The following is a 20,382-nucleotide window of genomic DNA, read 5'->3' on the forward strand; positions in this document are numbered from 1 at the left end:
TAACAAATTACCCCGTCGATTTAGAGCCCCGTTGAAGTTTTTGCCCAAAGAAAAACATAACACATGATAATTTTTGATCAATATTTTCAGAGACAAACGGTCAGAGCTCCAGTTTTTAATTGCTCTCAAACGAAGTTTGTAGCAATTATATTAGTCCTGTTGGTCTTTTCATGCGATTTTTCGCTTGACCGATTTTTCGTCTCACGCTTTTAACTTTTCGTCCTCAAAAACAGGATAAACAGGTAGCGCCCAGCGGGCATTAAGTGCTCTTAGAGCCTTTCAGCTCTCTTTCAGCTCAAACTGTTTTGGAGACATACTTATGGTGTGAAGAGCGGTTCTTAGAGGTTGAAGACCCCCCCCCCCAACTGTTGACCCCCCACTATTGCCCCCCACCCACCACCGAGCTGTTGCCCCCACCCGACTGTTGCCACACTCTTCAGCACCCAGGTGCAACCCCCCTCCCTCGTGGCTAGCTACTGACGAACAAGTGCTTGCTAAAAACACGCAAATTTTACAAATTTTTACTATTTTTTTCAATTTTTTTGAAAATTTTGGTCAATTTTTGAGTTTTAACAATCCTAGATGTCACGGAATCCACTCTATTGTTTGATAATAGGTTACTGCACAGTTTTTATTGGTAATAGAAAGGTTTCAACATTTCAACATCGCGAATTTTTGCATTTTTTTTTTTGGAAAAACTGGCAAATTTTTTCAAGGTTTAGGAAAAAGTTTGTCGTTTTTTAAGATTTTTCCAGCCTCAAGAGCCATGAAACCTCCTTCGAGGTTTGATCCTAAGCTGTTGCTTAGTTTCTAGAGTTAATGGAATGGTTATCATTATTTTAATGACTCGCGTTTCAGCAATTTTTTGATAAAACTTAATTTGAAAAATTTTTGAAATATTTATCATTTTCAAAGTGTATGGATCTTTGTCAGCCAATGAAACTGCTTAAGGCTTAAAATAGGCATACTTAATAGTCTTTTGAGACAATGGAATGCTGTTCTGAAAATATTAATATTACGAATTTATTAAAATTTGCAATTGTTTTTAAATTTTTCGATTAATTTTGTCCTCTTCTGAGTTTAACAAACCTTACTGGCGAAAGAAGCTTTTCTAAGTCTTGGGTTACATAACAAATATCCAGAGACAAAAAATGTATCTGAACATTTTCTCTAATGCGAAATGTGGAAACGTTTCTTTTGAATTTTGCGCTTTCAGTTTTTTCTATGATTTAGTTTTAGAGTCGTATCTCATCATTGAAAAAAATTCCTAGCGCTCTCTCAATCTCTCTCTGTGTTGGATTGCGTTTCTTTATTTCTCTTTCTTGCTCACGATTAATCTCGCTCTCTCTCTCTCTCTCTCTGTCTCTCTCTTTAACTCTTCTGTTGATGCCGCACTTCAGCGGCTGTTATGTGGTATGATGTCATCGTCTATTACCCTTATATCAGGCCCCTTCAATCAAGCTAAAACTAACCGCACTAAGCAGTGGCTAGATACTGACAAAGCCAACCCCTCGCTGGTCGTTTGAGTGCAATTCGCCCGAAGTTAGTCGGTTATGTTATAATCTTGTTTTAGAGCAAAATTAAATGTGGCAGTTACTACTGCTTCAATTTGGATGACGTCAATCAGCAGCGCAAATTGCCATCATTTGGTAATACTATCAACACTGTGGGCCTAAAAATGAGAGAGATAGGATTGGACCAAACTGAGTTCTGCGCCTTGCAGGCATTGCTTCTCTATACATATCCCATGCAAGTTTACTCAGGGATCTCGAAGAGGGCAATGGAACAGCTTCTGAACTTAAGCCCCGCAAGCATTGAGTTTAATTAGCAGCCCTTAGCTGCGTTTAGTAGTCCATCAAGTGCATAGTGAGGTGAAGCTAGTGGGAGGGCCAAAGTTTAAGGTTAAGAGGTCATTTTTAGGACTTTCTGAGCCCAGAATATTTTTTAGTCGTATTTTTTGAATTTTTTGTTGTATCAGTCTATCATTTAGAAGGGTCAAAGCTGCTAAAAATCTGTTTCATGATTACGTTTTATGGCCTTTTTAAGAACTATATGTTTTGGCGCTCAAAGCAAAAACACGCTGCTTTATACAAATTTTCACAATTTCTTCCAAACATTTTGACATTTATTGTCGTTTTTCAAGTGTCTCCAGCGGCAGGAGCCATATAATTCCTTTAGGGTTTGATAAAAATTACTGAAAAATTTCTGTTGGCCATGAAATAGTTTTCAATTTTTTTAATATTACAATTTTTAGCAATTTTTGGATAAAATTTGCAATTTTTTCATGATTTTTGAAACCTTTGTTTTTTTAGGATTTTCCAACCTCAAGAGCCAAGGAGCCTCTAGGTTTTGATAATGTGTTACCGCACCGATACTAGATCTAAAGGATTTAAGGTTGTTCAAGATTTTAATGTCAGGAATATATCCAATTTTTAAAAAAAATTTTTTCTTTTTCTTAATTATTTTCGATTTTTTTAAAAATTTTTTCGTTAGCAGGGACCTAGGAACGTCCTTCAAAGTCTGAAAAAAACCTGTTGCATAGTTTCCAGAGTTAATGGAATGGTTAGTGACATTTAATAACTCGAGTTTTAACAATTTTTTGCTAAAATTGAGTTTTTTTTCTAATTTTAGGAAAGTAATTATCATGTTCCAAGTTAATGGATCTTTTTGAGAAAATCAAATAATTTAGGGTTTCAAATAGTTATATTGGATAGTACCTGGAGACATTGAATTGAATCTGAAGCTATTAATAACACAAATTCCAGTAAGATTTTGTTTAAAATTTGAAATTGTTTTAAAAATTTTTCCAATATTTTTGTCTTTTATTTTAGTTTAACGAACATTACTGGCCAACAAAACTTTTCAACTCTTGTAGATGCGTTAAATAACAGAACTCCAGAGGCAAAAAAGGTTTTTAACTTTTTCCATACGAAATCTGGAACAAATAACTGCAGAAATTTTGTATTTTGCAGTTATTTGTTTAATTACCAACAAGTCTAGAAAAGTCGCAGAGTCGAATCTCATCATGAATAAATAGTCGTGGATCTCTCTCTTTGTCTCTCTGTTGTTCGGATTTCTTTCCATCTCTTTCTCGTTCACGTTTTCGCCCTCACGCTCTCTCTCTCTCTCTCTCTCTCTCTCTCTCTTTCGTTAGCTCTTTTGTTGATACCGCACTTCGGCCGCTGTTATGTGGCGTGATCTCATCATCCATTACCCTTATTCACGCTGTATTGTAATAGAAATGTATGACCATATTTTTTTAATCATACACTGAACTAGCACTCTTTAGGAAAACATTGTTAATTGCTCTCAAACGAAGTTTGTAGCAATTATATTAGTGTTGTTGGTCTTTTTTATGCAATTTTTCGCTTGACCGATTTTTCATCTAAACTATTTGTTTTTTTGTCCTCAGAAACGGGATAGAGAGGTAACGCCTAGTGCACTCCATGTGCACTCCAAGGCTAGAGCCTTTCATCTCACTAGTCTCCAAGCATCTTTTTCACATAAACTGTTTTGGAGAGACCTATACTTATAGTGTAAAGGGTGGTTCGAAATTGGTCCTCCCACCCACAGCAATCCCACATCAGCTCCCCCCAATCCCCTTCCCGCACATCTTTCATCTTTCAGGCCGTAAGGGCCCTCATGCGGCCAAAGATACCCCTCCCAGTGCCCACCACTGTTACCCCACCACCCGCTTCGCGCACCTCAGGCCAGTTCAATTAAGCTAAGGCTAACTCACTAAACCGTGGCTATCTACTGACGAAGCCAGTCAGTCGTTTGAGAGCGATTAGCACAAAGTGAGTCGGTTATGTTTTTCGACCTAGGAACTGATCGTTTTTGAAGACCGTTTTTGTGCTTCTTTATTTAGGAAGTTAGCTAATTTCCTCTGGAAACTTACAGCAGGACTCCAAATTACAAAAATTTCAGAATGAAAAATCTTTTTACTCTTTTTCAAAAAACAGAGCAACTTGAAAGGGAAAATTTTGACATCAACAAAACTTTGCAAAAATCTTTGCAATTAATATGAGTTAGCGTAAAGATAAAATTGCCGTTTAAGAGAGAACTGAAAGAATGATTTTGAGGAAACAATATCAAGAACAAGAATTGGCTTTAGAAAAAAAATTCGTGAAACAATTTTTTTAGTGTTGTCAATATGGTTAAATATGAACTTAATGGCAACTTATTAGAGTTAATATATGAACATAATTCTTTCCATCTACTGTTTTGCATTCGAATATAGAGTTTCACCAAATCCAAAAAAACAAAAATAACTCCGACGTAATCGTCTTAGACAACTTCTCTGTCATTTCCGCTGTTCTTTTACTTATTTCAATTGAATATTTTAAATTTATTAGAATTACTTTTTATTTTACAACTGTCATTTCACAGTAACTGGGAAATTTCTTTCTGTAGGATCTGAAGAAATTGATACAATTTTTTTTATGAGGTACATCTAGGCAAAAATTCTTTCTTAGTAGATCTGATTTTACAAACTCTAGCGTTTTTTTGGTTTTACCTGAAGAAATAATAATTATTTGCTCTCAAACAAAGTTTGTACCAATTATTTTTGTCCTGTTGGTCTTTTTTACAATATTTTTCGCTTGAGCAATTTTTCATCTGACCCATTTGGCTTTTCGTCCTCCAATCGTGATGAACAGGTAGCGCCTAGCGGGCATTAAGTGCTATGAGAGCTTTCAATTCAATAGTTTTCGAGAATGCGATTCACAGAAGCTGTGTTGGAGACTTATACTTATGGTGTGGGCTGTTCTTAGGGGTTGTTAAAGCCCCCCACTGTTGCCCCCTGCACTGTAGTCCCCTACCTCCCCCAGCGCTGTTGTCCCCCCACCCCATTGTTGCCCCACCCCAACATCAACCCCGGTGCGAATCCTGTTCGAACAGCCTAACAAACTTCAAAGACATCTTTTCAGTTTGAAGTGATGCAAAATTGACTAGAAAACATAACAATGTGGTTACTAAAAGTGCCTTCATACATTTCTAAATTCAGGTTTTAATTTTAAAAAATAAATCACATGCATAAGGTAGCCATATGCAAAAAGTATCATTTCGCAAAATTTGCAAGCAATTAGCAGATCACTACAGTCGAAGTCAATCGTTTGCTAAAATATATTTCTCGAATTTGCAGCTAAAAATTCTTCCGTTATAATTTTTTTTGAGAATGGAGGATTTGGGTTGAGCCAAAGCGTAATATCAAACCCATAAACAGTGCCTTTTTGGCTCTAGATTAAACAAAACACTTCTCAAAACATTGCAGTTCACAATCTACGATATTTTTTGCTAAATTATTTTTGCATTTGTGTCAGTTTAATTTTTGTAATTTTGATTAGGAGAGAATATTATGTTCATATGAATTAAATTGTTTTTTATTCAATTCAAAGCTTGTCTTTGGATAATGGAAGTTGATTTTTGGAACCAAAGAAACAAAAAGTTGTCAAAATGACAGAAGCTTAGCTCATTTTACAAAACGAAGCTTGTGAAGAATTTTTTCTAGGGACTTGTGCCATTTAGAGAAAAGTATATGAGCTGTAAAAAGGTTGTTGTAATTTGAAATAAGTAAATGAAACCGTCCAGGAAGTGGACATTGGTTCGTTGTTCGTTTTTCAATGAAGTTTCGAATGTTTTTCACGTGATCTCTTAAATTTTTGTTTCGCTTTAATTGAATAACTGGATTCCGAGTTACTAGTTTTTGTTGATTGCGGTTTTTCTAAAGTATTCTTTTTCCGTGAAACTATGTTGTTTTCCTTCATTTATCAATGTAACACTGGAAGAAATAATATCTGAAGAAATTTTGCTCGAATTATTATTTTTGTGTTTAGCACCGCTCCATGTTTTCATCCAAGTCAAATTTTGTTTTCACTTCGTTGAAAAAATTCATTTTTTGTGTCAAATTTATGCCGTATATTAATCTAATTATAGTTTTTTGTGTGTTTTTACTTTCCTTCCAGATTTCAGTAAATCAATAAAAAAAACAAAAACAACCATTACAGTGCAGAGGTATACCCAAATAGTCACGGGTAGATATGCCCGATGTGTATATCTCGTGTTCGTATTTACTATGTTAATACATTGAAAGTGGTATAATATTGCGGAAAATAGCTACTTTAGCAGAAACCGGCAAAATGGAAGGGAATATCGTATCCCGTGTTCGCAAAAGTGTCCTAATTTTAGCCGCGGAATACAAGTACAAACTTAATAACCTATTTTTCGCGCGAGTTGTATCACGCATCCGCTCAATTTACGTATCAATTTTTCGCACACAATGTAGCTCGATTTCGCATATAATCCGCAATTAAGCCCAATTTAATGCGCTTTGAGCATCAAAGTGATTATTAAAGCTTTATTAACTACTTTTGTTAAAAAGAACCATTAATTAAACGAATGAAATCGAAAACCAAAAACTCACGTCGAAACTTTCTTGTATCTTACATTTCTCATGTCTTCATTTATTTGGTCTATTTATTTTTATTTTTTGTCTAGTTTTCGTCTTTTTTACTATGGTTACTCAAATTAATGATTATTTTGTCAATAATCAACCATGAACTTAGGCAAAAAGTTTGAGGGACATTTCGGAAATTATTCAAATTGAAGATTATGCATCAAGAATCGATCATGAATGAGCAAAACTTAGGCAAAAATTTTGAGGGAAATTTCGGAAATTATTCAAATTGAAGATTATGCATCAAGAATCGATCATGAATGAGCAAGACTTATTCATTATTCAAATGGATTGGCTTTTTACGTTTTAGTTGGAAAAATATCTTGACATGACAAATTTAATTGATAAATCAGGCAATTAATAAATCAGGCAAATTTAATTAATAATAAATCAGGCAATTAGAAATAAAGCAGAAATAAATTAGAAAAGAAAAAGTTTTGAAGTTTTTAACTCTTATATTGGGTAGAATATGTCCTCTAAAGCATTCTGGTATCGGGTGCTCGAAAAATTAATTCAATTTAAAGCTTCAATAAAATTTTAATTTATTATTAAATATTAAACCACTTTTAAATGCTCAAAATGCGCGCATTTAATTAGGCTTGATTGCGGATTAGAGATACTTTTAATGCGAATAATAGATAACTAAGTTGAGCGGAAACGTGCTACAAGACTTCTAACCAACTTTTTGTTCCGAAAGTTCTTTTGCAAAATATTAAAACCACTTTTGCATGCTCAAAATGCGCGCACTTAATTAGGCTTGATTGCGGATTAGAGATAGTTTTAATGCGAATAATAGATAACTAAGTTGAGCCGAAACGGGCTACAAGACTTCTAACCAACTTTTTGTTCCGAAAGTTCTTTTGCAAAATATTAAAACCACTTTTGCATGCTCAAAATGCGCGCATTTAATTAGGCTCAATTGCGGATTAGAGATTACTTTGAATGCGAATATTAGATACCTAAATTGAGCGGAAACGTACTACAAGATTTGTTACCTACTTTTCGCACGGAATGTTCTTTTATTTCGCAAAATTGGCGGAACCCCTTTTGCGAAAAGTAAGATACAAAGGATGTCATCTAGTTTCGTTCATTTTATATAACTAATTTTCGAGCCGATTTTTTAAGGCGGAAATTTTGGGGTATACCTCTGCACTGTAATTATAGTTTTTTGTGTGTTTTTACTTTCCTTCCAGATTTCAATAAATCAACTCAAAAAAAAACAAAAGAAAATTGAAAACAAAACAATACAAACTGAACAGAAATCTCAAAAACGCAAGGAGCACTTTGTTTGCACTAGTAATTTTTTCTAATTAATAGTGACCGTCATCTTTTGACCGGGCAATTATTTGCCCCTTGTCAATTAAAAGTGTTTACTTTTAACTATCTTATTTTCGCATTACCTAGATCTGCCGCGTTTTCGCCGTGAAGTATTTTAACTTATCTCGGCAACGTTCATTCTTTGCTGATTCTGCTCAACAAACTTTTAAACATCACTTGGTAAGCAGATCAAAATACAGTGAAGAAAGTCTATATCGATATATGAAATCAGAAAAAGCAACGGTATTAATTCGTAAAGTCTAGCTGTAAATGCGCGGTATTTTAACTTTGTTCCGATGAGTTATAGATACAATGTTCAATGTATCTCTCATTAGGAATCAAGATTTCAGCTATTTATAAAATCTAATTTGTCGTTTCTTTGTAAAATATTTTAAATAAATGTTTTTTGTTTTCAATTTAATCGAGGTCATTGGAATCATTGGCACTCTGACGCATGCCTTCATTTTATTTCTTCAATTTTAACCGACTGTAGTGATTCATGAACATTTTTCCAACATGCAAGATCTTGCAAACTGAAACTTTAATCTAGCAAAATCTTGCATGATTACTGCTTCCACGCTATTAATTTTTCCAGCTACTTCTATTTCGTCTTCTATAAAGTGTAGTGGTGGTACGCTAAAGCACTTTTACAAACTATAATTTCAATTGTTATATTCCATATTTATATTTATTTGCCCTTGAGTTTAGCTCAAAAACCAGTAATCATCATTAGGATCGAATCCTTTTCTAAATCCTCCTTTTCGAAAGAAAATCCTCTTTTCTGTTGAAAAAATTTATCATTATACGTAGTTAAATACAGGATCATACAGCTTAGTATATCGCTTACAATAGATTCTCTAGGGAAAGTTGCAAATTTTGTCTATGGAAATTCCAGAGCGAGTTCTGGCGACAGTGTTCAGTGGAACCAAGAACATGGTCACACGTGGGGTGAAGATGGGGCGGGTTCCACTTGGGACGATCTTGCCAAAAGAGGATTCAACGCCCAACAACGAGTCACATTTGATGTTGACTACGATTATGATGAGGCAAATCTAAATTCATTACAGCTCTAATTGTGTTAATTCGCAAAATTATTGTATTGGAATAAAAAAATATCCCGATCGGTCAGATCAGTTTTTGCCATCGTTCGCCGACGCAAAGGTGGGTGACTTTATCGGTGAATTTGGTTACGCCCCCCCCCCCCCCTACCAAAACGCCCCCTGTGATTTCCTTGTGAGGTGATTTTGTATAAATTAGTGGTGAAACCATACTAAATTCCAGTGGATTTTGTGAATAAGCAACCAAACGGCCATTTTACGGGTGGCTGAAATGCATAAATTGCTCAGTCGCCGCCTAGACTAAAATTCATTTTTATCAATATAATAAATTTTAGACTGTTTTTTTCTTCTCTGTTTCATTACGTGACAATGACAAAAGCTAGAAAAACTTCACAATAAATGTTGCAGTTCTGTATTCTATAATGCAGGAATCAAAATCTGAACGTCAAACGTTGTTTAAAAGGACGAAAAAAGCGGAACAGAGGGCGGAACTGGGAAGAAATCTGGCGGAAAAATGGGAGGTCCAGATGCTAGTCCGCAAAAAGTCTCACTGGACAGTCGGGAAATAATGGAACGGGAAGCTCTGCTGGAAAAACTGAGGAAGAAATATGGACTGGATGGGACTGGAGGGGCTGGTACTTATTATGGGGGGAGCTCTTTTAGTCTCTCGGAGAGCTTCCGGAACGATTGGGCGAGTTTCAAGAAAAAGAGGGCAGAAGATGGTTAGTTATAATTAGTTATAAATCCCTGTTTAACTAATTGCTGATGCTTATGATTAACACGTCTGGTGATCTTAGTATTATTAGAAAAATTTTTGGAAAAATAGTGTCCTGTGCCTTGTCTATATGGAAAAGTTTTCAAAATATTTAATTTAACTTTTGTAGCGAACTCTATTAAACCCTAGCAATGTTGTCCGTTTTTATATCAGCTTTAAATTTTTATTTCAGTTTTCCATTTTCAATTGAGTCTACCATTTTCGTTTCAGCGTTCCAATTTTATTTAATTTTACCATTTTAATACAGTTCAAACCCCCACCCCCAGTCATGGAGGTCAAAACCTTTCCCAAAAACCAAACTTCACTTTCTGCAGATTACATCATTTTGCGTCTTTTTTGAAAACAATTGAGAGCAAAAGTTGTTTGTTTGTGTTTGAGACGAGAGACGGGACGCGAGAGGAGCACTGCGTGAAATGTCTGACATGTTGCATGACAATCTTATGAAACGATTCCCAAAATGCCACGACTCAGGTACTAATTTACAACAATCAAAAGTTTAACCACTTTCTGTCCAGTGTACGTCCACTGGAAGCCAAAATAATTAGATCAATCTAGAAGGGTTTTGTCGAAAAGTACGACATGAGGTCCCAAACCTAGTTTCGGAAACCCCCCCCCACGAAAAAACAACGAAAGATTAGATGGGAAATAAAAGAGCTGCGCGTTGAGCGCGTTGAGCGCGTTGACCATGCCTCGCAGGTCCTGACCATGCCTTAGCGGAATCCATTACAACCGAACGAAATATCACGAACAAAATTCAATTTTAAAATGGGATTTATTAATAGCCGCCCTCATCTTCTCAGCCGGCTATTATAGCGCTCCTATTTTTTTTACAATTCAAAGAATTTGAATTGTATTGGGGTGCTGTCTTTTTACGACTCGAAGAGGAATAATGGAGAAGTCCTTTTTTTAAATCAATTTTATTGGAGTGATTTTTGAAGCGGGAAATGAAACGCGTGAAAAAATTTGGAGTGATTTTGGGGCTGAACAAAAGTCAAGAGTAGAGAAAAAAGAGAGTGGTTTTTGTTCATGCCGCTGTTTCTGAGAGAGCGAGAAATTGATGTGTGAAAAAATTTTCTCTTAACGAGCGAAATTTTTTTGTTCACGTGCGGCTTTTAAAAGCAGTTTTTTGCTATTTTTGATGGTTATGAGGTTTGATTATGATATTGTATTATTTTTAGGCTTGTTTTGATAGGAATTGAAGGTCTCAAGTAGTTAATTCTGAGTTTAATGCTAATTAGAAGGGTTTTGATCAGTTTTGCTGATTTTTAGAAGAAATTTAATGATTTTTTGCCTGTTTTTTGTCTTAACGCTTTAAGTCGGATTTCGATAGAAGCTTGTTACTTGAGGGATATTCAGATACCAATTGATTAAAGTTTTCTTAGTATAAATTGCTTTTTCTTAGGAAAATTGACAGAAAAATTAAGAAATTTTAAAACCATCTTGCTTAATTTTTTGCAGTTTTTCTTTTTTTGAATCTTCGACAAGTTTCGTAGCCTATTATGACTTGCCTATTCATTTATGATTATATTATTATTAAGTGCAATTTGAGTAGAAGCTTTTTGCTTAGAGAATATTCAGCTACTTTTTGACGAAAGTTTTATTGGTGTGAATCATTCTTTTCTTCGGAATATTCACAGAAAAATTGAGAAATTTTAAACCATTTTTCCTTTTTTTGCAGTTTTTCTTTTTCCTTAGTCTTAGACAAGTTTTTTAGCCTATCATGACTTGCCCATTGTTTCGAGAGCTTTCCATTGCCCTAATTCGAAAGGAATTTTACTCTGCTTTATGCTTCCTTGCACTATAAAAAAAGTTTTTCTAGTTTTTTATTCAATTTGTTTTTGAATGCCGTTTCCATTCTTCCTTAAATTTTTTATGGCGTTCGTGGAGGTTCAAGGTTTACATTAGTTGTTCTTTTGTAGTCAAATTTATGGGCGATTTTCTCCTTCGAGTCGTTTGCCGAATTCTTTCTGCTATGTTTTTTTTAAGATCTGTTCACACATTTTCATGATTTTTGAAGTCAAATTGCATAAGTGATTTTGGTCACGCCGAAACAGGAAAAGGAGCGAAAAAGCGACTGGTTTTGCGGCGTGAAATTTTTTTGCTCTAATTTTAAAGTAGAGTGAGAAAACGGCGTTTGAACAAAAATTCTGTTTCTCGCTAGTGGTTTTTTGTTCACTTGCGGCAATTTCACTTTGATTTTTTTTGTTTTTCTTATTCTTTGGATCGGATTTTTTTCTAGATGGTTTTCCCAATCCATTCACAAGTCATTTTAGGTCTAGTTTTTGTTTGAATTTAATTTTTTTCTCGCTAGTGATTTTTTTTGTTCACATGCGGAATTTTGACATTGATTTTCTGTTTTTTCTTATTTGCTTATCTGATTTTTTTAAAATGGTTTTCTCAATTCACTCACAGTCCATTCAAGGTCTAGTTTTTCAGTTTAACCAATAACAATTTTTTGAATTGTATGTCAGGACTTGTCCTGCTATGTTTTTTTACTTCGTCGAACGAAAAAATTCTCCGCTTTACCTCATTTTGCCGCTTTTTCATTATTTGAGTGAAATCTTTTTGACTTCTCCAGGCTAGTTTCTCTCTTCATTCTGCTAAAGATGATTCTCAACATCAGTTGCTCAGCAAAGCAATTCAAAATGAACAGAGTCAGTATAAAAATTGAAGTCAGAAATAGAAAAGGGATAAACCTATAAAGCCCAATTATAGATGCCCGCTATTTGAACTTCGTTCCTATAAGTCTTAGTTACCATCTCTAATGCTTATTGGTATTGATAGCAGTCCCTGTAGCCTCTCTCTAAGAAACAGAAGTATTTTCAACGACAAAATTCCATCAAAATAAATCGGATTTAAAAAATGTTTTTGTACAAAAATCTTTTTTTTTTCAATATCTTCTATTCTTTCAATCCCAATCATGCTTATTGGAATCAACGGCGGCTATTCTCCGGCAATCTGCCGGATTTGTTTTCTTTGGGGTTTTATTTTTACATGAGGGTTTATGAGAGAGCTTACTAACTCAATTACCAAATTGAATGGCGCTTCAAGGCCATTTCGAGCCTTAAAGCTATAATAGCGTGACAAGCGAAATTTAATGCTACATTCTTTTGAAGCCATACAGATTTGTTCACTTTGTTCAACATTTATATTTAGCAAATTTCATTACTACACAATCGTCATTCATGAAGTCAAACTATAACTCAAACTCGAACTACCTCAACCACCAGCAAAACGATACTACGGCTTAACAGTATTGCATCAGATTCTTTGCGATTGGATTGCGAATCAACCTGTTATTGATACAGAATATTCGACAAAGATTCTACACGGTTAACAAATTTCCCATGACATCAAATTTACACTGAAAAAGCGACGTTATGGAAAAGTGTTCACATTCTGTCGACATTATTATCTACAACCAATCAACAGTTGAATTTGACGTGTAAATCCACGTGACTAGCAGCATAAAAGGAGCTTGAAAAACTACCAAAAATCAGTTGAAACTCGTTAATTTTGTCTTGTTACATTGACATACAGTGCGTATTGAAGCAGACTTTTTTGAGCGGTAAATTATTTGTTATCGTGTCTTTTTTCTGTAGATCATATTAATGATTGTACAGTTTTAACTTTACTTTGACTTGTTGAAAAGAGAATTAACTTCGATATTCTCAAAACTTTCTTTCTGGGGAAAAAAGTTCCTAAGTAAGAGAAACTGTGTGCAAAGCACATAGTCAGTTGCTCTCACTGGCTTTAACGAAGCCTAGCATAGTTTGATATTGGTGTTATTGAGGCCAATTGAGAAACAAAAGTTGGTGATTAAATTAACTCAGTATATTCAAATCTGAGGTGAAAATTGTTGAGTTATTTCTCGAAGATCATTCAACCAATTCAGTTCATTTCTTTTTCGTTTGAATAATTGTTTGACAGTGTTGCGCACTGCCAAGTTTGCTGAAATGTGAATCATTACTTACAGAGTTATTCAACATTAAAATTTTTGCCCATGTATTAGGATTGCGTATAAAATACAAAACGTAGCCCCACCAACGCAGTTTACCCAGCGTTGATTGTTTTTACATCAGATAGTAGGCCTACATAACGTTCATAAGCCTGTGAAGTTTTATCTCACTAGCATTTGTGGTTAAGGAGATATCATTGAAAAACCACTAATTTTGAACTAATTTGGTTATTTGGAATTTTGGACTTTTGCTTAATTGAAGCAAATTCATTTGTTATTCAGCAAAGCTGAACAATTAGGTATTTGAAACTATTGAGTATCAAGTAATGCAACATTCTATAGAATAGCGGATAATACCGTTCACAAAAGTTAACTGCAAAAACACAATATCCGGACAGATTTGAAACCGCTGAAACGAACTGGGCGGTGTAATGTTTTCCTTGACTTTGAAAGGAAAGCAGCCGTTACATTTGGTTCGCCGACCCGGACAGTGGAAGGCAAACTGCTGTCCAATCTGATAAAGAGAGTGCCGAAGGTACCCCCCAAAGAGAATCAAACAAATCAACAGCGCAACGCCAGTGAGGCAGAGCAAAAGTTGCGAGTAAAATTCACAAAACTCGTTGAAGAATTGACCTCGTTTAAACGGAACAAGCAAAGCAAAAGGCAACCAGGCAATCCTAACACAATCAGCAGAGAGGAGCTTCAATCAACAGCTCAAAGGTACGACAAGAAGTTCCAAGATTTAGTGGAAGAAGTCAACACCAAAACAGGGATTGGCTACAAAATAGTTGAAGATTCAGATCGACCCAACAAACTAAAGGTCCTCTACCAACAGACTGTTCAACTTCTAGAGGAAGAAATACCCAAGCAACTGCATCGTCGAAACAAGCTTGTGCCCTATCAAGCTAATTCCATTGAAGGGCATCTGAAAGAAGCAAGGAAGCGCAAAGCAAGTTTGGACTATAATTGGCTTTCATATATTAGCAAAGGCAAGCAACCAGCAAAGAATGCAGAGCAAAGAAACGCAACCCAAGCATTGAACGACAGTGAGAGCAATGACAACTACCCAACGGACAGCCAAGTTGCTCAAACAGTGCAAAATGGAGCAACAGCAAGTGGCCAAGAGACGGAGAATGCTTCGGAAACATCTTCAGCAAAGGAAAGGCGCGAGGAAAGGATGAAGAAAATCGATATCGAATTCGAAACCAAGATGCGATTGGAACAGGCACGGTTCGAGCGAAGGAGGCTAGAGCTGGAAATGCAAACGAAGGAACTGGAAACCAAGCACCAACTACTGGAGGAAGAGCGTGAGCTAGAGCGCAAAGTGAAGAGAACAGCATTAGAGAACAATGATGGTCGTTCCCAATCAACTGGTGCTCGAGACAAATCACCCTTCAACTGGACCCCAAAGGAGAGAAATATCTCAGACTGGGCCAGCACGATCGACAACCTTCTAACACCAGAACGATCAACAGCTCGCTTCGAAGTAACCCCTGAAGTGAACAGGCATAGTCACTTATCACGGTATCGCAGTTCATGAGACCGATCCTCAAGTGTTGAAGACCGAGACGTTTCCCCCAGAGCTGGTCTATTACGATACAACACTGGCTATTCAGGTCGTAGTAGCCTACCAAAGCTGAAGTTGAACAACTTCGACGGAAACCTTCTCGAATGGCCGGAGGGGTCTAGAATGTTCATGGCTACAGTGGATCAACGACCAATACCAGACTCAGAGAAGATGAGCCATCTGAAGACCCTACTGACAGGCAAGGCAAGGTCAGCAATCTCTCGAGTGGGCTACTCTGGACAGTTCTATGGTGCTGCATGGAGTATTCTGGACAGGAAATGTGGAAGGCCTCAAGTGATCATTGATGCACAACTGGAGAGTCTCCGCAAAGCAAGTCAGGTGAAGCTTCACGACTCAACAGGTCTCACTCAGTTTCTCACCTATTGTTTCGAGCTTTGTGAATGTGCTCAAAGAGTACAAGCAGATTGGTGATCTGCAATCAAGCTCGACACTGTATATGGCAGTAGATAAGTGGTGGTTCTATGTTGATGATAAGGATGAAGATTGGCCTGATCTGATTATGTTTGAAAAATGGCTATCAAGGATAGCATTCATGCACAAAGGGTTTTCAGCTTTCAAGGGAGAGTGAAGAGAAGAAGACCGAAGAAGCACAAATAAAACAAACGGTTCTCGAAAACATCGAACTTCAGTGCAAGTTCGATTGTGAAAGAAACGAAGCAAACTCAAAGTGATCACTGTCCACTAGCTGATGGCACGCATGAAATATGGAATTGTCCACTATTCAGGAACATGATTGTGAATGATCGGTACGCAGCAGTGAGGAAGCAACGCTTATGTTACGGATGTCTCGGCAAAGGACATGCAATCAAAGATTGTAAAGTCAATGCGTGCGACATCAAAGGATGCATCAAGAAGCACAACCAATTGCTACACTCAGAAAACCAAATGGACGAGGGCAATCACGCAGTCAACGTAAGAGCAGCAACAATCAATCTGAGTAACGAAGTTACAAGCTTTCTTCAGATAGTTCCTGCCTCAATACAGAGCGGTGGCAACAGGCTGAACACATAACGCTTTCCTCGATTGTGGATCAACGGTTTCATTTATCGATCAAAGTGTGCAAGAGAAGTTACGAGCCCAAGGCACCGATGTGACGCTCATTATAGCTGGCATACATAGAACAAAGGACCTGGAGACAGAAAATCTCCTCTCAAAAAAAAGGCACTACATTCAAAGGTGCATTCAATTGAAGCGTTTGCACACCCGTCAATCTCACTGGGAAACACAAAATACAACAACAACAAGCTGAAGCAAAGCTTCAACCACTTGAGTGTTTTACCAAACAAAAGCTTCATCTTGATGGAAGTTTGCATCATCCTTGGTCAAGATGCTTATGAGCTACAACACCCATTGGACTATAAGATAGGAACACGAAGTGAACCTTTCGCCGTTCTAACAGAGCTAGGATGGGTAGTCAGTGGACCCATGACGGGGAAGAGAAGACAAAATGTTTGTTATTTCGCCTTCACTGAAGATGTGAAAGTGGCAGAGAATATCCAAACCTGGTGGGACATAGAAACCTATGCTTCCAAAATCAACGTCGTCAGTCAGTCAAAGAAGAAACTGCAGGCACAAAAGATGCTAGAGAGTACAACTAAGTTCACAGGCGAGCGGTACGAAGTGGGAATGCTGTGGAGTTAACCAGAGCCAAACCTACCGAACAACTACAGCTCAGCCTTGGGTCAGCTTTACTCACTGGAGGGAAGATTCCAAAGGGACCCAAACCTGAAGATTTTGTATCAACAGTCGATGGATACAGATGTAGAAAAAGGATTCGTAAATATATTGGACGAGTCTGAAGTGAAAGGCACCTTTCGGGAAAAAATGGTATTTGCCACATCATCCAGTGCTAAACACGAACAAGCCGCGCAAAGTAAGACGTGTTTGCAACGCTGCTTCCAAGTACAAAGAAGTATGCCTAAATGATAAGCTACTAGCAGGACCTGATCTGCTACATGGAATGATTGGAACAATATTCAGACTCCGTGAAGGACCAGTAGCCCTAACAGCTGACATCGAATCGATGTTTCTACAAGTGCAAGTTCCCGAACAGGATAGAAGTTGCTTGAGGTTCTTATTGCGTCCAAAAACTAACGAACCTGTTCAGATATACGAATATCAGTGTCATCTATCTGGAGCTAAGAGTTCTCCAACTTGCGCAAGCCATGCTCTCAAGCGAGTGGGACCGGACAACGAAAAAGAGTATCCAATTGCAGCAAAGGCAACACAAACCAACTTCTACATGGACAATTTCATCAAATCAGTAGAAACCCCGGAAGAAGCAATTGAAGTCTTCAATCAACTACAATTTCTTCTCTCGCAACATGGATTTGATCTGAAAAAGTGGATAAGCAACAACGATGCGGTTACCAAAGCAATCCCAGAAGACTTGAAGTCAATCAGCAACACAAAGCAAGTCGAAGTGGAACCCAATACGGAGGGATCTTCAGTGCTAGGACTACAATGGACCGTTATTGATGACAGTCTTCAAGTATGCAGAGGTACAAACAAGGAAGTTGAAACACCTATAACCCAGAGGAAGATTTTGTCATTGGTATCTTCAGTATTCGAACCGATCGGTTTGCTTGCTCCGTTCAGTGTTCACATGAGATGACTTCTGAAAAGCATCTGGACTAATAATGGACAACACTGGGACAACGAAGTGGAGCCTAGTGAAGAAGACAAGAAGAATTGCTGAGATGGAAAGAACAACTTCCAATAGTGGCTGAAACAAGCATCGATAGAAGATACTTCAACCGAGAGAGGGATAAAACCGAGCTTCATGTGTTTGCTGACGCATCTGAAGACACGATGTGTGCAGTGGCCTATCTACGTTCGCAACCAAAAGAACACTCAGCTGATTTAGCATTTGTTATTTGAAAATGCAGAGTGGCACCGATGAGGCATCTTTCAATACCACGATTGGTGTTGCAAGCGGCAGTCATGGCAGTGAGGTTGAAAGAACGGATAGTCAAGGAACATGAATTGAAGATAAATAGTTGCAGTTTTTGGTTAGACTCAACTACGGTATTGCAGTGGATACACAGTTCCCATCGTAAACAACAAGTGTTTGTGGCCAATCGAGTGGCTGAAATACTAGATACAACCGATGTTTCACAGTGGAAACATGTGAGCGGTATCAACAACCCAGCGGACATTGGCACCAGAGCAGTCAACATTGAAGAACTCAAGAGAAGTGAGTGGCTCACTGGGCCGGCCTGGTTGAAACGACCAAAAAGCGACTGGCCAGAACAAGTAAACCTAATCCTTGCATCAGATGAAGAGAATATACCCTCATCAGTCTTCAGGATACAGGTTGAAGAGAAGAAAGCTGTTATTCAGTGGGAACGATTCGGTAATTTTTATGGGCTAGTGAATACAGTGGCATACGTGCAGCAAGCATCGAGCAAATACAAACCAACGAAACTCGTAATCAGCGTTGAAGAAAGAGAAAAAGCAAAAGCAACAATCTTCAAGTTACTACAGCAAGAACAGTTTGGTGAAGAGACGAAATCTCTCAAAGCTGAAAAGGAAATTCCAAAATGCAGCAAAATTCTACAATTCTCACCCTTTATCGATGAAGAACGACTTATTCGAGCCAGAGGCAGAATAGGCAAAAGTCAATTGGACTTCAATGCAAAGCATCCAATTTTGCTACATTGGAAACATCCTGCGGTTGAATTATTCTTGCGAAACGAGCACAAGGACAATCAACACGAAGGCACTGAGCATATGAGAAACATTGTTCAGCAGAGGATGTGGATACTAGGCATACGAAACGCCTTAAGATCAATCAAGAACAAATGTGTTACCTGCAGAAAAGGCAGAGCACAAACGATAGCACCAGTAATGGCCGATCTACCCGAATGGCGGTTAGATGCTTCAACGGCTTTTACAAATGTTTGAATTGACTACTTTGGCCCTTTGATTGTGAAAATTGGGCGAAGAAATGAAAAGCGATGGTGTTGTCTCTTTACATGTCTAACTATGAGAGCGGTGCATATAGAAGTGGTACCTAAGTTAGACACTGATAGTTGTATCAATGCAATAATGAAATTTATTGCTCGAAGTGACAAACCGAATACGATCATCAGCGACAACGGCACAAATTTTGGAGAGTGTTGGAGAGTTTGCAGAGTACGTTGCGGCATGGAACAAAGAAGGGATCCAAGAACATCTAATTCAACGAGGAATCAGGTGGAAGTTTAACCCACCCGCAGCACCCCACTTTGGAGGAGTATGGAAGCGGTTGTTGAGAAGTTGCAAGAAAGCAATGTATGCGGTGTTGGGGAACAGATCAGTCGCTGAGGACTTTCTTTCAACAACGATGTGTATTGTGGAACAGACGTTGAACGCGAGACCTTTGACTTCAGTCAGTTCGGATGTTAATGACTTAGAAGCTTTGACCCCCAGTCACTTCTTGCTTGGCGGCAGGAACGTTTGTTTACCCTACCTACCATTAGCGGAGGAATTTTTTGATCATCGAAAACTATTTCGACAAACTCAAGCCTATGCAAATCTCATATGGGACAGGTTTCGGAAAGAATATCTGCCAACTCTGAGTAATCGACAAAAATGGCGATCTACGTCGAAGGAAATCCTTAAAGAAGGCGATCTCGTTTGGTTGATCGAAGACAGCAATAAGCGTGGACATTACAACCTAGGTCGAGTTACGGAGACCATCGATGGGTCTGACGGTGTGATTCGATCAGCGATAGTTCAAACGAAAGACGGAGTGTACAAGAGACCAGTAGTGAAGCTCGCCCCAGTACTACCAGGAAAAGATGTTTCCGCGATGGAAACAGGGCCGACAATGTGGCGGCTGAGCTTAGTAACTCAATTACCAAATTGAATGGCGGTTCAAGGCCATTTCAAGCCTTAAAGCTAGAATAGCGTGACAAGCGAAATTTAATGCTACATTCTACTGAAGCCATACAGATTTGCTCACTTTGTTCAACATTTATATTTAGCAACTGTTATTAGTACACAATCGTCGTTCATGAAGTCAAACTATAACTTACAATCGAACTAACTCAACCACGAGCAAAACAATACTACGACTTAACAGTATTGCATCAGATTCTTTGCGATTGGATTGCGAATCAACCTGTTATTGATACAGAATATTCGACAAAACTTCTACACGGTTAACAAATTTCCCATGACATCAAATTTACACTGAAAAAGTGAATTTATGGAAAAGTGTTCACAATCTGTCGACATTATTATCTA

At 37.5% G+C, this 20,382-nt stretch overlaps 2 protein-coding genes across 2 annotated transcripts in view; one reads left to right on the forward strand and one right to left on the reverse strand.

Moving 5' to 3' along the window:
- LOC142352294 (xaa-Pro dipeptidase-like) overlaps nt 1–20,382 on the reverse strand; it is a 453,762-nt gene that overhangs the window by 205,227 nt on the left and 228,153 nt on the right. The window lies entirely within an intron of this gene.
- The window catches only part of LOC142352306 (uncharacterized), a 69,681-nt gene that overhangs the window by 3,544 nt on the left and 45,755 nt on the right, over nt 1–20,382 (forward strand). The window contains exons 3-5 of the mRNA XM_075404838.1: nt 8,667–8,817; nt 9,293–9,551; nt 9,983–10,075. Of these exons, the coding sequence (XP_075260953.1) occupies nt 8,667–8,817; nt 9,293–9,551; nt 9,983–10,075 (503 nt within the window). The remainder of the gene's footprint in view (nt 1–8,666; nt 8,818–9,292; nt 9,552–9,982; nt 10,076–20,382) is intronic.

Source organism: Convolutriloba macropyga, chromosome 13 (genome assembly GCF_964194025.1).
Source record: "Convolutriloba macropyga chromosome 13, txConMacr16.3, whole genome shotgun sequence".
Classification (NCBI taxonomy): Eukaryota; Metazoa; Xenacoelomorpha; order Acoela; family Convolutidae; genus Convolutriloba; species Convolutriloba macropyga.